The sequence below is a fragment of the Symsagittifera roscoffensis genome, chromosome 7 (assembly GCF_963678635.1).
Source record: "Symsagittifera roscoffensis chromosome 7, txSymRosc1.1, whole genome shotgun sequence".
In the NCBI taxonomy this organism is placed as follows: Eukaryota; Metazoa; Xenacoelomorpha; order Acoela; family Convolutidae; genus Symsagittifera; species Symsagittifera roscoffensis.
The window spans coordinates 54,218,993-54,238,222 of record NC_087068.1 but is presented as its reverse complement, the minus strand read 5'-3'; the positions used below and the strand labels follow the sequence as shown (position 1 = coordinate 54,238,222).

At 35.3% G+C, this 19,230-nt stretch overlaps 1 protein-coding gene across 4 annotated transcripts in view; it reads left to right on the top strand.

Moving 5' to 3' along the window:
* Window positions 1–19,230, top strand: part of LOC134852133 (regulator of G-protein signaling 7-like) — a 47,648-nt gene that overhangs the window by 17,895 nt on the left and 10,523 nt on the right. For all 4 annotated transcript variants that reach the window (XM_063868425.1, XM_063868426.1, XM_063868427.1 and 1 more), the window contains exons 9-13: window positions 4,080–4,154; window positions 5,755–5,886; window positions 8,772–8,944; window positions 17,623–17,862; window positions 18,291–18,486. In XM_063868425.1, coding sequence (XP_063724495.1) covers window positions 4,080–4,154; window positions 5,755–5,886; window positions 8,772–8,944; window positions 17,623–17,862; window positions 18,291–18,486 — 816 coding nt within the window. The remainder of the gene's footprint in view (window positions 1–4,079; window positions 4,155–5,754; window positions 5,887–8,771; window positions 8,945–17,622; window positions 17,863–18,290; window positions 18,487–19,230) is intronic.

Here is a 19,230-nt window from a genome sequence, read left to right as displayed (position 1 = left end):
GCTTTGAAAATCGAAATGTAATAAGTTGAATCATTTGATGGGTTTTTAATTGATTAATTGAACCAAAGAATGCTATTTGTTTCATAAAACAGAACAATAAAAAAACTCCATTTTTTTAATTTTCCGATATTTTTAGCAAAAAAATTCGGCGTTTTAATTTCCAATTTATTACGTGCAAAGTTTATTTTCGGTGGCATTTTTCCTGCAGACCAATGGCAGTTTGTTCGAATCTGTTGCTGCTTATTGGTGGTCAGGGTTAGAATAATTTCAAGGGCTCGTGTCGCAGATGCGAGGACGATAGACTCGAAACCTCGAGGTTGAAGTTTCGAATCGAATGCAATTCCTCGCTTGTGTTTGCAAGTGCAGCTTCGCCTCTAGGTGAAGTATTAGTTTGAATTTAGTGTTTTGTTGTACTTTGCCGTTATAAGTGTCAATGATCGAAGTGAAACCCATTATGAACGTTCATGACACCAAGCAAGAACGCTGATCCAAACAGAACGTAGTATTCAATCAACCCGTTTTGACGAGCGCGTCCAATGCAGTGAACGGGCTCACAAAAACAAAATACCTAATTTGGTCGTGTTTTTCTTCCGACCGTTGAAAATGGGGAGGAACTTTATAATCGGGTGTGAGTCGATGAACGAAGACTCTTATATAGGTCGCGATGAATTTTTTGTTCTGTTTTTTTTTTCAGGAAAAGTCTAAACACTTTTTCAGAATTAAGTTTACTTTTTCGCTGTTTGACTTTTGAATTCTTCTTTAGTTCAGTTCGTTTCCTTTTTTTAAAGGAAGGCACGCTTTTTTTATCGAGCAGCAAAAGTGTAAAGGTCACGAACAACGATATCGACTTCTAATTTCGAAAACGGAATTTAATTATCAGGTTTCCCAGCAAAATAAAAAATTTAACTATTGATTCAGTTTGCCCCAATTGATTTAATTTCATCATTTTTTTGAAAAAGTGTCAATCATAAATTGTTCTTGAATTTCAAGAGCTTTAAGGCCATCTATTTTTTCCTCGGAAAATCTAAAATTAGATTTTTTCAAAAAACAAGTCTGTAATTTTTCCTGTTTACCTTCGTTCCTTGACTACAAATGTTTGTTGGCTATGTTTTCTTTTTTTAAAAAGTCGTTGAACATAGTACAGACTGACAAAGATCGTGATGATTTATTTTTTCGTTTTTTTTTTCAGTAAAAGTCTCAAAGGTTGTTCGGGCTTAACTTTTACTTTTTCGCCGTTTGACTTTTGATTTTCTTTTCAAGTTCGGTTCATTTCCTTTGTTCAAAAGATGACAAGCTCTTTTATCGAGCAGCGAAAGTGTAAACATTACGAAAAATGTGATCGACTTTTAATATCGAAAATGGAATTTAATCATCAGATTTTCCAATGAAATAAAAATTTTACCTATTGATCCAGTGTTTCTCAAATTGGTTTAACCTAATCAAAACGATGTCAATCATTAATTGTTCTAGAAATTCAAAGAGCTTCAAGTTCATCTATTTTTTCGTGGAAATTAGAGATATTGAGATTTTTCAAAAATCAAGTCAGTGTTTTTCTGTTTACTTGCGTTCGTTGACTTTTTTTTCCAACTGTCGTTGGCAATGTTCCTGTTTTCTACGCAAAATCAGGAGCCACGAATGTTCATCGGAATGGCTCGAGTAAAATATAATTCTAAAGCCTTTGCAGTCACGATTCGAAAGGTATTAAAAGTTTGCCTGAAATTTTCTCAGTGTGAAGAAAAACTTATTGTTGATGTTTACTCTGTTTTCGAGCCAATATAGTGAGCGAGCAGGTTTACTTTTTTTTCAACCAAATTAAAATCCTTCCGCCCAGATTCGAACGACCTACGAAAGTTGTCCCAGTGTCGAGAAAAACAGGCTCAAATTTCGAGCCTGCAGGCTTCTTATAAACGAATAAGCCGTGGAGCTTCAATTTAACTAATTTTTTTTTCGTTTTTCTAGCTCCGTCATGGGAATAAAAACTTCAAATTTTCATAAAACTGCAATTTATCCTTTTTGTTTTCTTGTCCTTTTTTTCTACACAAAATTATGCCATGCTAGCCTATTTTTACTGTGATTATTAAAATTTCTAAGTTCCAGCTTTCGGTAGATTTTTTAATCACATCAAGCTCAAAAAACGGAAATTCACGAATTAATTATGTTTCGAAAGTGGAGATTAGTTTTTGCAGCGTAATTTTTTTCAAAATCTACTAATGTCTCAAATTAACAGTCTAAACAGGCAAATTAACTGGGGAATTAAAGTGTGCTATCTCCTCAGTTCATTTGATCTTTGACGGGACTTTTTTTTAACTCTAAAGTTTTACCAGCCGAACATAGCTTGACTTAAATGTTCGAAAAGGCGAAAAATATCAAGACATGAAATTGGTAGGCAGTTTATCTTGAACAGTACATCTGAAACTAAACGAATGCGCAAAACAAATAAAACAAAGTAGAATCCTAAACACAAATTTGGAAAAGAAATCAATTGATAGAATTCCTATTGATAGATCCAGTAACTGTATTTCAGATTTTTCAAAATCTAATATTAGTATTTTTTTTCATTTTATTACAAGTTTTATTTGTATGCATGCCGGTGTAATTGTTGATTTTCAATTTATTAACTCTGCGATAGCAAGGGTATTGCAATCGGGCACTAGATTTTTTTTTCGCGTAAACATCTTGTACCTTGGTTGAACCTTGAACATTTGAACCTTGGTTCATAATGAATTCTAATTTTGTAGTGTTTCGTGCAAACTTAGTCTGGTGGTAACGAATACGACTGGGACGGCAAAGGTCCTGGGTTCGAATCTGACCAGTACCAGTTTTTTTAAACGGTTAATGTTCCGGTTCAAACAAATTTCGGTCTATTATGTGTATGCTTATGTTTTGTCTGCTTAGTTGCCCTATCTAAGAATCGTTTATTTTAGCTGTAAACAACTTGCACTGCAATTATTTTAAGCATTTTGAAAATCGGTCGAGCCGAAATTTGCTTTTAAATTTGTAGTTCCACCAGCTCAATTTATTTAAGTTTCACTTAATTTTTTATATTGTTTTGTCTTTTTTATCGGCCTAATAAATTTAGGCTTGATAATTTTCGGCTTAATTAAAATCGGCTTAGTGGCCTCTTATTGCGTCGTTGTGTCCGAAAAAGTTTTTGTGCGCGTGCGTGTGCTCTGAGGTGAAAAGGGACTTGTTATAATTTAAGAGCTTTTCTGCATGAAAGGTTTCTGCTCCACTTTTTTTTGGCTTTGTTACCGCCGCTTGGCAACTATAAATTCAAATCCAATCAACCATCAGGTGCATCTGGCGTAGAGGTAAAACAACTGCTTCAGATGGCAAAGATTTGCGGTTGGAATCCGGCCAGGCTCTTTTTTGCAAACTAGACTTTTTGTCGGCTTAGTCCCCGTAGCTCCATGCTTCAGCTTTATTATAAGTTGCTGTAGTCCTCATGCTTGAGACGCACAGGCAGGGAGTTCGATTTCAGTTGCGACTTGTTTTTCTTGGAAACAAAAAATTTTAGTTGATTCAAATTATTGTCTGTCTGCTTAATTTTGTCAGCTTATTTCCGCAGAAAGGACTTTTTTTTGAAAACTTGACTTCTATATAGCATTCTCAAAGCTCGTTGTAGAGTTTCTAATGGTGTAGGCAATTTTGTTCCGGATATTTTTATCGACAAAAACGATTTTTCGAATTTTTTTTTTTGATTTTCATAGTCATTCATGTTTGTATCGCAAATGGTGCGAAGTTCAGCTTTGCCTGTGTATTAATTTCATTTTTAGCAGTATGTATGTTGAACCAAGTGGTTATTTCGAATTTACATGTTTGACAAAAAATTGAGAAAAACTTTCACCCAGTTTTCTCTAATTGGCTTAATTTTCTGAAAACAGCTCCAATTGTAAATGATTTCGGGAATTCAATGAGTTTTTTTTGGTTTAGTTGACATCATTGGCATTATTTCATTTTTCTGATGACTATGTTATGACGTTTGTAGGGCTTATTTTTGCCGTTTCATCGCTTGATTTTGCAAAGTGCAACTTCGCTTTTGTGTTGATTTTAATTGACACTGAATTGTAATGTTTCAGCCCGGCTCAGTGAACACAACGGAAATAGATATCAGGAAGTCGTGCAAGCTACACAAACCTCTCAAAACACGCAAAGTGAGTAGTAGTTTACACGCTCTAATTTTAAGGGGAGTGAAATCGGTTACTAATTAATTATTTGTTTCGAACGTCGAAGTTCGATTAAATTGTTTTCCTGATTTATTTTACTGAAAATTTTCACAGCAGTGCCTTAAAGTTTTTAATGAGTCATATAGCTGTGTCACCGTTTAATTTTTGGCGATTAACACGAACATTAGAAAAATAACTTCTAATTATTCAAGTTAAGGTAATCTACGGATATAGAATAGGGCCTGTTTTCGTATAGATCCGACGTATCTGTCTCTTTAAGCCCTCGTTTGATTACAAAAATAGAGATCGCTTCGCCCTTGGGTCACCTATTGGAAATAGAACTAGAAATTTGGTTCCCCTGCTCGTCTCACTTTCCCTGTGGCTCGTCATATGCTATTTTGCTGCTTAAATAGTCCGAAAAAGGAGATATCATTTGACCTTTTATTGTGTAGATTAAACACTCTTTTGGGCTATGTCAAATTATCAGCAAACGAGTTATTATATCTAAAAGTAATACGAGTACGAGGTAAGTTTTATATTAATATACAATCATTAAGTGCTTCAAATTGATCAGTAAATAAGTTGAATTGAATGAGCTATTTCAATAAATCTTTTTCTCGTTAGATCTTTACGAATGCCAAGAGCAGAAAAAAAACGGCTCTAGGCGTTTTCAGTTTCCCTAATCGATTATTGGTTTACTTTGATAAATAAAACAAAATTTAAAGAAAACACCGAAATTTAGCAAAAATGTACATGCAATACTTTAAACAAAATTATAGAGTTTAAGAGCTTATTAAGTAAATCAACAATTCGCTATATTAGATTTAAGTTTAGCTATAATAAGAACCTATTATCTTTGATTTATCACTAAGACGAAGAAGGCCAAAGAGTTTAGAAAAGTTATTTTTGGGCAACTGGGGTTATTTATTTACCTTGACTATCGTCCATCATCCTTTTTGACGTAAAAGCTGAAAGTGGGGAATTGCCGATGTATTTTTGATGGAACATTTGGTAAACCTCAACAATGCTTGAAGGGTCTATTTAAAAAGTGAGAGAGTGTTTTATGGTGATTGTTGTGTACTAGTAATTGAATTAAGTTCTATTTTGGGCGAGTCTGAATAAACCAGCCGAAGTAAAAATGAACCGAGCATTAGCAGAGTGTATACAATAGCTGAAAGTTACGTAATTCTGGTTGAAATTAACTTTTTTTCAAGTGCTGCTTGAGCTTTAATCATGTATCATATAACTACTCTTGCATATTTACCATTAACAATGAGAAATAATTTCTTCTTCTACCCAGAAACTTCGGCTGTTTCATGTGTTCGCTAGTTAGGATTTCTTAAACTATCCCTCCCCCTTCGGTAACTAGTAACAAATTGCCACCCCTATAATCCCTATTATGAAGTAAATTCAACGCTTAAGCATTTGAGAATTTTGTACTTGGTAACGAATATCTCCTCTCCCCACTTTTGCTAAAGGGTGGGGGGTAATTAAAGAGATCAGCTGGTTAGTACTTCGGTTAATTAATATACTACCATTTTGTGCTCTCTTATGGTTGGTTTGTAATTTCGTGTGTTTATTTGACTAGGCCAACTACAACGTCCCAGGAGGCAGACTTAGTCCCTCTCTGTTAAACAAAAAGAACAGTCTAGTCAACGGACAAGCATCATCTCCACACACTACAACAACAGCAACAGCAGACGACTCAAATAACAACCAGGTCGGTATTACACTACTATATGCTGTATGTTATCTACCAAAAAGATCTGAAGTTACGATAGTTAATTTTAAAATCTGAAGTTACCATAGTTTCAAGATCTCCTCTTTAACTACAGCTAAACTGCGAATGCTCCGTTCTTGGTAAATATGACGACAGGACATTAAGACGACATGACATTAAGAAGACAAATGAGTGTTAGTACATATAAAAATAACTGTTTGAGTTGAAACGGTTTGTTTCTCTGAAATACAATTGGAGAGCTTGCGTGTAGCGTCGTCTCAAAGTCACATCAAAAACGGTTGTCGTCTTAACAGCTGTCGTCTTAACAGCTGTCGTCTTATTTGCCGGTCAGGTTTCAATTCAACTTTTAAGCTTTGTTATTGTTATAGAATTGCTTCTCTGATAAAGATAATAAAGAAATTATAAAATTAATTTTTGCCTCAAGTTTCTGTATTAGGAACTGGTTTCCAATTTTTTTTGATAAACTTGTGCTTAATTGGAGAAAGTTTTAATCCTCGTTTGCGATCGCGTCCACAGTTGCTTTATTCCAAAATTGATAGTTGTTTTCCAGAAACAACTGCATTTCCAGATTCATGTCTTGAAATGATAGCTCAACAATAAATCATGAATCAATAAACGAACGGCACAACCGCCTAAACAAATAATGAATGTATTTACACACGCCAATTCAGTGTTTTTTTCCAGGTATCAACCACGTAATTTGGCCTTGTTTCTTCGAAATAGAAACTCCAATTATTTGCAATTTATTGGTTTGGTAAAATTTTTAATTGAAATAATTGGATGTCTTAGAATTGATTAGATCAAATAATTTTCCATCAATTAATTTTTGAAAGGCCCTGATTTCTATTGTCGTATTTTCAACAGCATATGCTAAATCAGCTTAATTAAAGCTTTCATTTCTCTGTTGGTTATGTAGGCAAAGTTAATTATCTTAAATACGAGTTATAATGGCGATTGATTCTGGCTGGTACCACATAGCTTTGATTAATTGCTTTCAAAAACCATCTTCAGGTCAGCATTTTTGTTTCTGTTTTTGCTGGCGTATCCGAAGTCCTACTTCGCTTCGGCTTATATTTTGTATCTAGTTAAAAATTATTTGTGTAAACATTGCAGCCTCAGTTTGTTAATTGGGAAGCAAGTTACAGTGCTGATTAAAATTATCCGACAAAGGAATCAAATTTGAAAACTTAAACGTTTTTTTTTCTCAAATTGGGTTGACCTTAGACTAAAATTTAAGCATCAAACAATCATGCTTGTCAAAAATAACGCGAAAGCTAAGTTCAATTGCTGTCAAAACAGAGTGAGCCTTTATGTAGCCTAACAAAGTTTAAGAAAGGTATATTCTGCGAAATGGTGCAAAATGTTTAAAAAATGGTTTTTAAATTTCTAAACTAGACATTGGTATTTTGTAGTAAAAATGACATTTTTTGGCTATCAAACGAAAATATATTTTCTGATATGAAGTTGAGAAGATTATAGACGTTAATTTTTGTTGTTTTACAGAAGTGGCTCACTGGGATTTATGTTTTTCAGCAATTTAACCGATAGATTTGCAGTTGTTTTCGATCGATTTTGGCGATCGTTTTGGATGTAAAATGTGTTGGCCCAAATTTTGCTAAAAAATTGCATGTTATAGTTCTGCTAAATTTCTAAGTAAATTATGTCGTCATCATTAAAAAGGCTTTTTAGTTTCAAGTTTTATTTGTCAAGTTTTGTCCGGATAGCATTTAAAATAAACACTGTATAATATGTCAATGACCTTAGTAAAAACTCTTATATAGGTCGTGATGTTTTTTTCGTTTTTTTTTAAAGAAAATATTTTTGTTCAGGTTAATTTTGATCTTTTGCTGCTTGATTTTTGATTTCAGTTCATGTCCTTCAAGGTAATTTGCTAAATGGAATATAAATTACGCTCCCCAATATCCAAAGGGCAAATGGTGCGAAAAGAAGTGATTGGCTTTGATGTTTCGAAATTGGATTTAAATGAGATTTTTCGCGATATGATTTTTGAATATATTTAAGTTCAATTCCAGTTGATTTACCAAAAGAAGGCAAACTACGGTCTCCAATATCAAAAACGCAGATGGTGCGAAAAACATGAAAGACGTTAAGGTTTGAAGTCGGATTTAAATACGATTTTTCGCTATTTGATTTTTGATCTTAATTTGAGTTCAATTCGAATTCATTTGTTAAAAGGAAGCAAACTACGCTCTCTCCAATGTCAAAAGAGCAAATGGCGCAAAAAACGTGAATGAATTCAATTTTCAAAATTGGATTGATAATTTTTTTCGCGATTTGATTTTTGTTATTCATTTTAGTTCAATTCAAATTCGGTTGCTAAAACGAAAGCAAGTTACACTCTCCAATATCAAAAGTGCAAATGGTTCAAAAGTCAAAATTGCAAATTTAGTTTAAATTTGTTTTGTTTGCGATTTGGTTTTTGATCTCATTCAAGTTCAATTCAAATTCATTTGTTAAAAGGAGGGCAAAACTACCCTCTCCAATTGCGTGAGCGGAAACCGTGCAAAAGACGTTAATGACTTGAAGTTTCCAAATTGGATTTAAATCAGATTTTTTTTGCAATTTGATTTTGGATCCTAATTTAAGTTCAATTCGAATTCATTTGCCAAAAGAAGGTAAACTAGGCTCTCCAATATCAAAAATATTAATGGTGCGAAAAAAAGGCGAATGATGTTTCGAAATTGGATTTAAATGTAATTTTTTGCGATTTGGTGTTTGATCTTAATTTAAATTCGATTCAACTTTATTTGCTAAAAGGAAGGACATTTTAGGGAGAGATTAAATCCAATAGCGAGAGAGGGAAATGCGTGAAAAAACGTGAAGAAAAATTGTTTGCTTTTCAGGATACCGGGAGTGGAGGCGGAGCACCAGGCAAAAAGACATCGGTATCGGGATCCCCTCCGATGAGTGGTGTGGATCTGGCAGCCAGCTCCTCGGAGGACCTGCACCAGATGAGGGATCTCCTCAAGCATAGACTGAATAAAAGTCACGTCAAGATGTCAAAAGTGGCAGATTTGTAAGTGTTTATACAGTGTTTTGAAAATCTCGGGCAAAATCATTTTTGTGTCAGAATGTTATAAAATTGCTGTTCTTCTGCCTGAATAACTGTTGTACAGCAATCAGACTTGTTGGTATCGGAAATAGATTCTATTCCGGGTATTTTAAATACTGAAATTTTTTCAGAACGCGGGTCAACGAAATTTGTTATTTTTTGGCGCTATTAAAAAAGATTACTCGACCAAAATGGAAAACTGTAAACTAGTATCAAGACGAGATATTAGGTAGTGAGGTTGCCGAATACCTGAATAGCGGGGTTTGCGGCGCACTGGAAATCTTCCTTCATTCAGCTACTTTCAGTAGCGGTTTTAGGGGGTACACCCCTCCCTTCAGGGATTCGATGCTCTAACCGCCCAAGAGGGCCCCCATTTGGTACCATTTTAAGACCTACCATTTTAAGACCGGCCTTTGGTGCCAATATATAAAAAGATGAGTGCCCCTCGAAAATAAACGCTGTTTTTTGGTCAAAATCTTCAAAAAAGTACCTAAAAAAGTCTTCTTTGGCCTGTTTTTTATCTTCAATTATTCGCCTGCTGGCACAGCAAATTTAAAATTTAGGAAAAATCGGTTCATTATAGGGATTTGGGAGAGCTAAGAAAATCAATTTGTTCGACCTACAAAATTCGACCAGACTCCTCCCGATCACCCTAGATACTCGATAAAATCTTAGATCCGCCTCTGGCTACTGTTCAGTATGTTTCGAAAGTAGTTTTCTATAGTTGTCTGGGTTCATTCATACTTGTGGGATGGTTTATGCTTTTAGCTCTGTTTTTAAGTTTTCAATTGAGTTGTTTTATGTATATTAAATTATACCGCTATAGCTTAAGTAAGATAAAAAAAATCGTTCCAACCGAGTTTGTTTCAATTTTCATTCATTGGAATTAATAAGTGTGTTTAATTAAGCGTCCATAACCAAATTATTACTGAGAACACATGGACTAGACCGTTTATTGTTTTCTGAATGTGAGAACACAAATGTCTGGATGTCACAAATGTTTGCAGGAAGTTATTGTTGTCTGAAATTGATCCCTGTTGAACCTACAATACAAATTGTTTCTTATGTTTGCATGCTTTTTCGGCTAAATCTGAGACATTATGATGAAGAGATAATATGTTCAGAATGTTCAAATTGAATATCCGGACGATTTTTTTAATAAATAAATTAGCGAGAGCAAGTGTCTTCGGGGAAACAGTCTTTTTCCATTATGCAGCTTTCATTACAAATCTGTTAGAAATTGAGTTTGTTTAATCTTGAAATATCAATTACTCTTGAGTAACTTAACAATTAGTGTATTCAAAAAGCGCCTGTTTGAGGTTTTACTGGTCTGGGGCTTGAGTCCCGAACGGATGTTGTTTTTCCCCCTTTGTAAGTATTAAGGTCTTTCATTTTTTTCGACTTATTGGTGTTCGCATCAATTCGTCTCTGCTTAGTTTCCATTCTTTTTCGCTAGAGATCAGTTAAGTCGCTCTTTTTTATATGGGTTTAGAGTAATTGTTATGTAACGATCGTACTTTTGAGTTTGTTTTTTTTGTCGACAATTTTTTGGTTTCCTGGAGTCCAGTTTGCGAGTGAAGCTCTGGCTGTTCAGTTTCTGAATTTTTTTTATTTACATGATTTACGTGTGCATTTAAGTGGCGTATTTGGAACCTTGTAAGGCTTTATTTTCAAAATCATGCGCTTTGCTTTTTTGGTTCTTTAGGGCGTGAAAATTGATTTCTATGCCTTTTGGTTGTCGGCGTTTAAAATGTGGGCTCGGTTCCCTTGTGTAATCTCTGATTTTGTCATGTTTTTTGAAGTTTTGAACGTCATTTTCTAATTTCAAAAAAATTAGAACACTGACTAACATAGAAAAATCTGCATTGTAAAGCGTATACGGAAAATCTTATCCGAAGTTGTATGAAATCCCTGATTAGAAAAATTTTAATTGAAATTTTGTTCGGCATCCAATTTGACCTCAAATAGTTTTTAATGTTTCATTCGCAAGGCTTGATGTGCAATCATACATATTAATGCATTCGTGAATGCACTAAGGTATAGATGAACTTTTTGAGTTCAATTTAAAATCATCTACTGAAACTTAGGTAAATTGCACCCTCCAAAGGCGATCATTAAATTGGCGCCTAAGGAAACGTGAACGACTAATTAAAAGTGAAGTTTAATTTTTAGACTTCCCAGCGGAATAAAAACTTTCCTATTGATCCAAATTTCTCTATTTGAGTTGATGTATTAAGAGTAATGAACGCTAGTGAGTACTCTATGTCTTGTGATTTTTTTCAGGTTCGAGCTCAATTTTAATTTTTCGCGGTTTGAATTTTGTTTTTCTTAAATTTTTTTAAGCAAACTCAACTATCGAACAGCAAAAAGCAAAAATGTAGAGGTCTCAAAAACGCGATGGACTTCTATTTTAAAAAATGCAATTTAACTATCAGATATAAAACCTCCGCGAAATTAAAACTTTACCTATTGATCCTTTTTTTCAAATTGGGGTAAATTTATGTTCATAAAATTAATTTCAAAAAATTCCAATCATAAATTATTCATGAATTTCATCGAGCTTGAAAACTATTTTTTTAATTTTAAAATTCGAAAGGTGAAGTTTTGTCAAAAATGAGTCAGTTTTTTTCTGTTTCCTTTCGTTCATTCACACTTTTCCACCTTTCCGTTGGCATTGATACTGTCTGGTTTATTGGCTATGGTATAGAATAAACTAAATGCCTCATCGGCGAACTTGGAAATTAACTTGGCATTACAAGTGTTGCAAAGCTCTGCACCTCTGTGTTAAAAATTGTTTGATGAAAAAAAGTAGGATTAAACAAGATCTCAGTGGATTTTTTCATGCTGACTCTAAAATGAGTCTTTAGTTTAATTAAAATCATGTTACGCACAATTTTCACATTGAAAAATCAAATTGACTTATCGTAAGTGAATTGGTAAGTATGTGGTCAATTATGAGGTTATTGTTCAGTCCACGTCAATAAGTGATTAGAAGATGCTGCTGTTGTAATTCTACGAGCTCAGATGATTTTGTGTCTTTAGCTTTTTTTTTGAGTTCATTGACGCTTTTCCAACTTTCTGTTGGATATTTTTGGTTTCCAAATTGTTTTTATATTTTGCAAATTAAAGAGGTCGTGTTTTGATCAAATAAGAAAACATCGCATTACTACGTCATAATCCCTGTTTCTTTATCTTTCCGACCTCGTGTGAAGCAGAGTTTCTCAATCTGGCTTAATTTTTCTTTCCAATGAATACACAAGTAGTTGAATCTCATTCTTTATTCAGAGGAAGCTTAGACAAATAATGCACTGCGATTACTGGTTACTTTGTTCTCCCACTTTTATTTGTCGTGCTAATTGCATAAATTAACAAGGATAACCGGTTGCGGTGCAAAAAGCAAAGATTGTTCCAACCAGGTTCATAAAAACACTACAAACAAACATTTTCTCCTTTTTTTTCAAGTTAAGTGTTCTTTTTTGTCTGTTGGTGGCGAAAGAACTATACAAAAATGTAGAGCGTGAGTGAATTAAGCTTAGCTTACAGCATTTGACGTTGAAAATTGATTAAAAAAAACAAAATGAAAAATTTTCAAAACAAATTTCTGGTTTTTTTGAAAATTACAAATTTACAACTTTTTCGTGCCAAGAAAGCGTTAAATGAAGATTCTAACACCCGTGTTTTTTTAAATTAAAATAAATTGTTTGACCAGTTTACATAAGGAACGTTACTTGATCACACTACCTACTCGAAATTAGGCTAGTTAGACTTCGAGCCAGTTTTTCTTGACACTGGGACAAGTTTTTGAAAGTGTTTTAATGTCGTTTGGTTTATTGCTGGAAGGGTGTTAATATGACATGTAAAGATAATCTTTCTTTGCAACAAGTTTTACCAAGGTTTAATTCAGACTTTCCATTGGTATGTTACAAATCGCAGTGACTTTAAGGATCAATTTTGACTTATTTCTTGATTTATCATAGTGCGGGAAAGTTGGGCGCGAGACGAGTTGGGCTCAAGTCGAAGTATTTTCCGAGTCGAACGAAAAAACGGGTGCGAGTGCACTAGCCGGGTGTTCAAATGTCCCGTACAACGTCCTCACGGTCACGACTCGAGTAGTCCCATCTCGTCCAGGATGTTCTGCTGTGACTCGTCCCTTTGGTCTTATTCCTCGCGGCGTCAGATCTTTCAAAATCCACACATCTCCCCTTTTTAGCGGGTGTTCTGTGAAGTTCCATTTTGTTCGCTTCAACAGGGTCGATAATTATTCTTTTTATTGTGTCTTCGGAGATGTGGTTGAGTAGTAGTTGTTGTTGAGACCAATCTTCAAAACGGAGTGGTTGTCGATAGTCAAAAGTTCTAGGTGGCAGATTGATAAAAGGACGTTGAATTTTAAAATGATTCGGGTAAAGTGGTTCCTCATTGTCTGTGATATCAGCAACGTTTGTCAGAGGTCTTGAGTTTAACATTGTTTCTGTTGCCGAAAGATTGGTATTGAATAGGTACAGCGTAAGCTTTTTAGAGCCAAGAATAATTGAAATTGTGCGTTTGGTGATCTGGATTAGTCGCTCCCAGGCCCCACCAAAATCAGGATCAAAAGTCGGGTTGAATTTCCTTTCAATTTCTTTGACTGCTAGCTTGTTTTCGATTTTGTTCTTATCTAGTTGTTTGAGGCATCTCTTGAGCTCATTACTAGCTCCTACAAAAGTCTTCCCATTGTCAATGTAAATTGTTTTAGGACTACCTCTGCTGGCTGTAATGCGGGCAAGTGCGTTAAGAAAGGTATCAGTGTTCAAATATGGGCAAGACTCCAAATGAGCTGCTCTAGTTATCAGGCAGTTGAAGATGATAGCGTAGTATTTCTGTTTTCTTTCTGTTTTTAATGAAGATTGGTCGGAAGAAATCTATTCCTGTGCTGATGAAAGGTTAGTGAGTTTTTTTTCTGTGGAAATCTTGAACCGTTTGCATATAAAACATTTAAAACGTACACTGCGTAGAGCCAGTCGTACACCAATAATGTAGTAGCGTTGCTGTATGAAGTATATGACAAACTCTGATCCTTGATGTACACAAATTTGATGTGCGTGTTCAATGTACAACTTCTTTATTGCATTTTTTAGCGTTCAATATTATCGGAAATCTTGCATCTTCTTTCATACAAGGTGCAAACTCAAGACGACTTCGAGCACTTAGAACAGTCTTTTTGTCCAAACAGCGATTCAATTGAATCAATTTGTCCTTTTTGTCAATTTTGTTTGTTTTTTTTTCTAAACTTTTGATAGTATTGGAAGACGACTGAGTCTGACAAATTTTAATTGCGTAAAGCTTGTCTTTTTCAGTATCCGCTGTGTTGCATAAAGATCGTGCATTTTCGTCACTGAACAATGGGTTTTGATTGGTTTTTCTTTTGAGAATCCGAAGTTGTATTTTGGAAATGAAACTCATGACTGTAGTAAGAGTTAAAATCAGCTTGTTTTATATAGAAAATCGTTTATTGTCAAAAATTGGCTCATTCAGAGACAATTTTTTTTGCTTGGTCTGTCTTTGAAAACTCGCAGCAACCGCAGTTGTTGCAAGCGAAGTTTTATCCTGCCACAGATGCTTAGGTTGTTTCGAGAAGACTGGAGGTGTAAGCCATTTCTCATTAATTTCCCTGGGTTCAAGACCTCGAGTACCGTGATCTGCAGGATTCAGAGTAGTTGGAAGGTGATGCCATTGTAATTGATGATCCATTGTTGAGATTTCAGTTAGTCGATTTACCACAAATGTTTTTTGCTGTTTCGACGATTTTATCCAATCGAGTATCACTTGACTGTCTGTTCGACATGTAAAACAGCTGTTCTGTTGATATGAAGTTCTTTGGTCGCAAATGACAAAAGCGTGCTCCAACTGTTGCAGCTTCTAGTTCAAGTTTTGGTACACTCAGTTGTTTAATAGGCGCAACCTTGCTAGCGCACTTGCCCGTTTTACAGCCAGAAGAGGTAGCCCTAAAAAAATTTACAGTGACAATGGGAAGACTTTTGTAGGAGCTAGTAATGAGCTCAAGAAATGCCTCAAACAACTAGATAAGAAAGAATTGAAACCAAGCGAGCAGTCAAAGAAATTGAATAGAAACTCAAGCCGCCTTTTGGTCCTAATTTTGGTGGGGCCTGGGAGCGATTAATCCAGATCGCCAAACGCATAATTTCAATCATTCGTGGCTCTAAAAAGCTTACGCTGGATCTATTCAATACCATTCTTACGGAAACAGAAACAATGTTAAACTCAAGACCTCTGACAAACGTTGCCGTTATCACAGACAATAAGGAACCACTCGCCCCGAATCATTTTTTTTAAATTCAAAGTTAATTGTTCCTTAGGTGTTTATTTAGATCATACAGAAAAATGCAAACAGGTTAACTCGAAATACAGTTTTTTAAGAAATGAGTAAATGCCGAAAAAAAACTATTCATTGGAAAAGGGAATTTTCAAAGTTTTTAAATGTGACATGGGAGGCAAGATCCAGTTTACGTAAAAACAAAGTCGCGTTCGCGTCGTTTGCAATCAGGTTTCTTTTTTACTCAGATATGCGCTCAAAAAGCTTTGTTTTCCTTGGTTACGGGGAGAGCAAGTCTGGGAGGAAAACGGCTAAAAAAAGGTTTGTTTTACTGTCAAAGTCGCTCTCCTCAGAATAGTTACTCGCAACTTTGTTCGCTCATCTCGGGGTTACAAGTCAAAATCAATATACAAGCAAACATATATTGGTTAACTGCAAAGATTTTTTCTTTTATGAAGACATGTATATTTTGTCAGATTTTTTCTCTTCTTGCTTTTTTTTTTGATGATCTCCTTGTCAAAAATTATTTCTCAATTCTTTGCTTTTGCTATTTCTTCTGTTGTTGAATTTATTTTCCAAATAGTGTGAACTGTGCAGTCGATTGTGTAGTTTCGTCTTCACGGTATATTGTCCACGGTCAAAGGAAAAATCTGGTGTGCCAGTCTGAGGAAAAAATACAGGGGAAGATCAGGGATCAGGTGTATTAAAAGGGGGTGTTTTGTTTGGAAAAAACAGAGTGAAAAAAAAAGATTTTTTTTGCTCAAGTTAATCGGCTGTCGAATGGATGATAGTAATCACTGTTCAGCATTCGCCAAAGCGTGTATTGATAATCTTTCTTATCAACAAGTTTCACGAAGGTTTAATTCACACTTTCCACTGGTATGTTACAAATCGCAGTGACTTTCAGAATCAATTTTGACTTATTCCATGATTTATCATAGTGCGGGAAAGTTGCTTCAGCAACATGATATATCATTCGAACCATTCCAATGATTATTCGTGGTACCTTTTTTGCGTGGAAAACAAAAGGAAAAAAAAATAAAACAATCAAAGACAGCAGAATCAGATTCTGTTGCCGTAGCCTGGGGCCTTAGAATGAATTTTGTACTAAATTTTCAAACTATCAGAACTGTCTGTTTGATCCAATCGATGTCATGTTTTGGCTTTTAAATCATCTTCGCTTTTTGCTGTTGAAACGGATGTTAATTGTTAGATATTCATGCATGGTTTGGTGGTTAGAAACAAAAGTGATTACTTTTTGATATTCAAACGGCGGAATGGAATGACTAGAAAAGGGAAACCACAATCTGTACAAACTAACCGCACGCTCAAGATTGATGAACTGTTATGTAAAATAGTGAAGGTGTGATTTTGGTTCGTTCGAATGTTGACGAAGAGAAGGTATTTACCATTTTAAAGCCACGTGGTTGTGCTTTGAGCCTTAGAGACTGAAAAAGTGTCTTAGTTTAGACTGCGTTTCCTCATTTTGTTAAACTCTAGGCTTCTCAGCGCTATGCAATGTACATCATAACTGAAGCTAGATAGTAAATAGAATCCACAAAGACGTGACATCCTTTTTGAACGTTTGTCTTGCTGTGGTTTTTCCAAGGCGTTCAAACTAGATTGATTATACGTTGACTGAACAGATTTATGAAGGTGTTTGCTTCAGTTTTTTATGTTTCGGAACCTATAGTCAAAGATAAAAACAAGTGATAAGCTTTCGAGTCGCAGAGTATTTCAGAGAAAAATTGGAACGAATAGTTTTAATTGGTGCCAAATGTACCAAAAACCATAGAAAAAGATACCATGGTGAAAGATTGACTTGAAATGTATTTCAGAGAAAAAATGGAAATAATAGTTTAATTGGTAGCTAAGGTACCAAAACAGGTACAGAAAAACATCCGATGCAGTTAAGCGTGGTATGATGTGAAAGTGCTTAGAATTGGGATTCGAACTGTCGTTGTAAAAACAGCCCAGTATTTTTTCCTTGTCGAGAATCTCTTATAAATTGACTATGAGTTGCATGCGATCTATTATCTTAAAGGAGATATCGCGTCGAAAAAAGCGTTTTTTAAATAAATTTTTCCGACAAGTGCCCAAAAAATTTGGTCAAAATAGGGTTCTGGGAAAATCAATTTGGTCGATCTAAATTTTTTTTTTTTTGAAAATCCGCCGGCCCTTCTCCCCCTCCCGAAAGTCCTAGATTCGCCCCCTGATTTTAACGACAAAATTTTGAATTTGAAATAATTTTGATGATTTATCTAGAACTCACGTGGGGTAGTTCTAGGTTCCAGTAATGTTCTATTTTGTCAGATAGAACATTTTGTTTCAGTTTGATCCAATCATGTGAGCAGTACAAAGAGTATGACCCGATGCTGACCCCGGCTGAACCCTCTAACCCCTGGATCTCGGAAGAGACCACGTTTTGGGACCTGGAGAAGAACACGAAGGACTACTCGACGCGGCGCGTGAAGCGATGGGCATTCTCAATAGACGAAGTGCTGCGAGATCCGGCTGGAAAAGAGCAGTTTGCCAAGTTCCTAGCCAAGGAGTACTCAATAGAAAACCTCAAGTTAGCAACCGCTGCTTGTCTTTTAATTTCAGAAAATCACACAGACAAAATAAGGTAAAAAAGCGCAATTGACCCGAGAAATTTTGCGTTGAAAAGCATAAAAAAAATCTTAGTGGTTCACGCTAATTTTTGGTTTTCCGCGGTTCGACTTTTTTGTTTTCAATTGAAATTCATTGGCTAAAAGGAGGCAAATTATGCTCTCATATAACAAAAATAAACTGATTTTCCAGCGGAATAAAATTGCTAGCTATTGATCCAGTTTTTGCAGCACAAAAAAGTTCTTAAAATTCAAATCGCTTGCAGGTGATGTGTTTTGAAGCTCGAAAGTTTCTCAAAAACAATAAATCATTTATAAAATTCGAGTAATGGGAACATAGTGTGCTTAGCAACCGGCTTTTTTTTTACTGTTGTTAATGTTGTGTGTTTAGTTTTTACAACCAAGTGCATGAGTTGAAGAAGGTGAGTGAGAAGGAAGTGGTGGAGAAGGTGAAGGCCATCTGGGCAGAGTTCCTGGACCCTAACAGTGCCCTGTCCCCTGTGAACATAGACAGCAAGTGCATGGACAAGACAAGGAAGGAGACCCAGGGACCCAACCCTGGCAGACACACCTTCGACGACGCCAGAGTGAGTAGCACACACACAACTTCGCCTCTAAGTCAGCGTGAAGTCACGTTAAGTCATCGTATAACTAAAAAACATTTCAAATCCAGAAAGCCAAGTAAACATACAATGCTTCATGGTAAAAATTTCTTCAAAAAATGCTAATTTTTTTGAAGAAGTAACTCTTTAAACTTATGAAAATAAAAAATAAAACTCGATTTTGCGTGACAAAAATGACCATAGGCCATGGTTGGTCGCTTCCATAAGATCCTTTTTTTGATAAGTTTTATGAGATTGTGAGGTGACGGAGGCTTTATTTCCTTATATTCAGTAAATGAAATGAAAATCTTAAGATCGGTTTTTCTCGTGCATGAAATAGAAGGTTTTTCTCTGATAAATTTTTCATCATGGCACAAGCAGGGGCGGATCTAGGATTTTCTCGAGGGAGGAGGGGGTTGTGAATTTTTGAACAATTTTGTCCGACTTTTTTAAGCTCGGCCAAATTGAGTTTGCGGTCTCCCAAAGCACTAAAAAGACCCAATTTTGTCCAAATTTTCTGCGCCGCTTGCAAAATTAAAAAAAAAACTGACCAAAAAGGAGTTTTTAGTTATTATTTTTTAGAAAATGCTGACCGAAAAATCGGGTCTTCCGGCGCGTGTTTTCCCTCGTAGTTAGTATATATTGGCGCCTTTAGAAAAGGTTTAGGGTTAGCCAGCTAAATATGGAGGTCTTAAATTAGTACCAAAAGGAAACCCGTTGGGTAGTCGG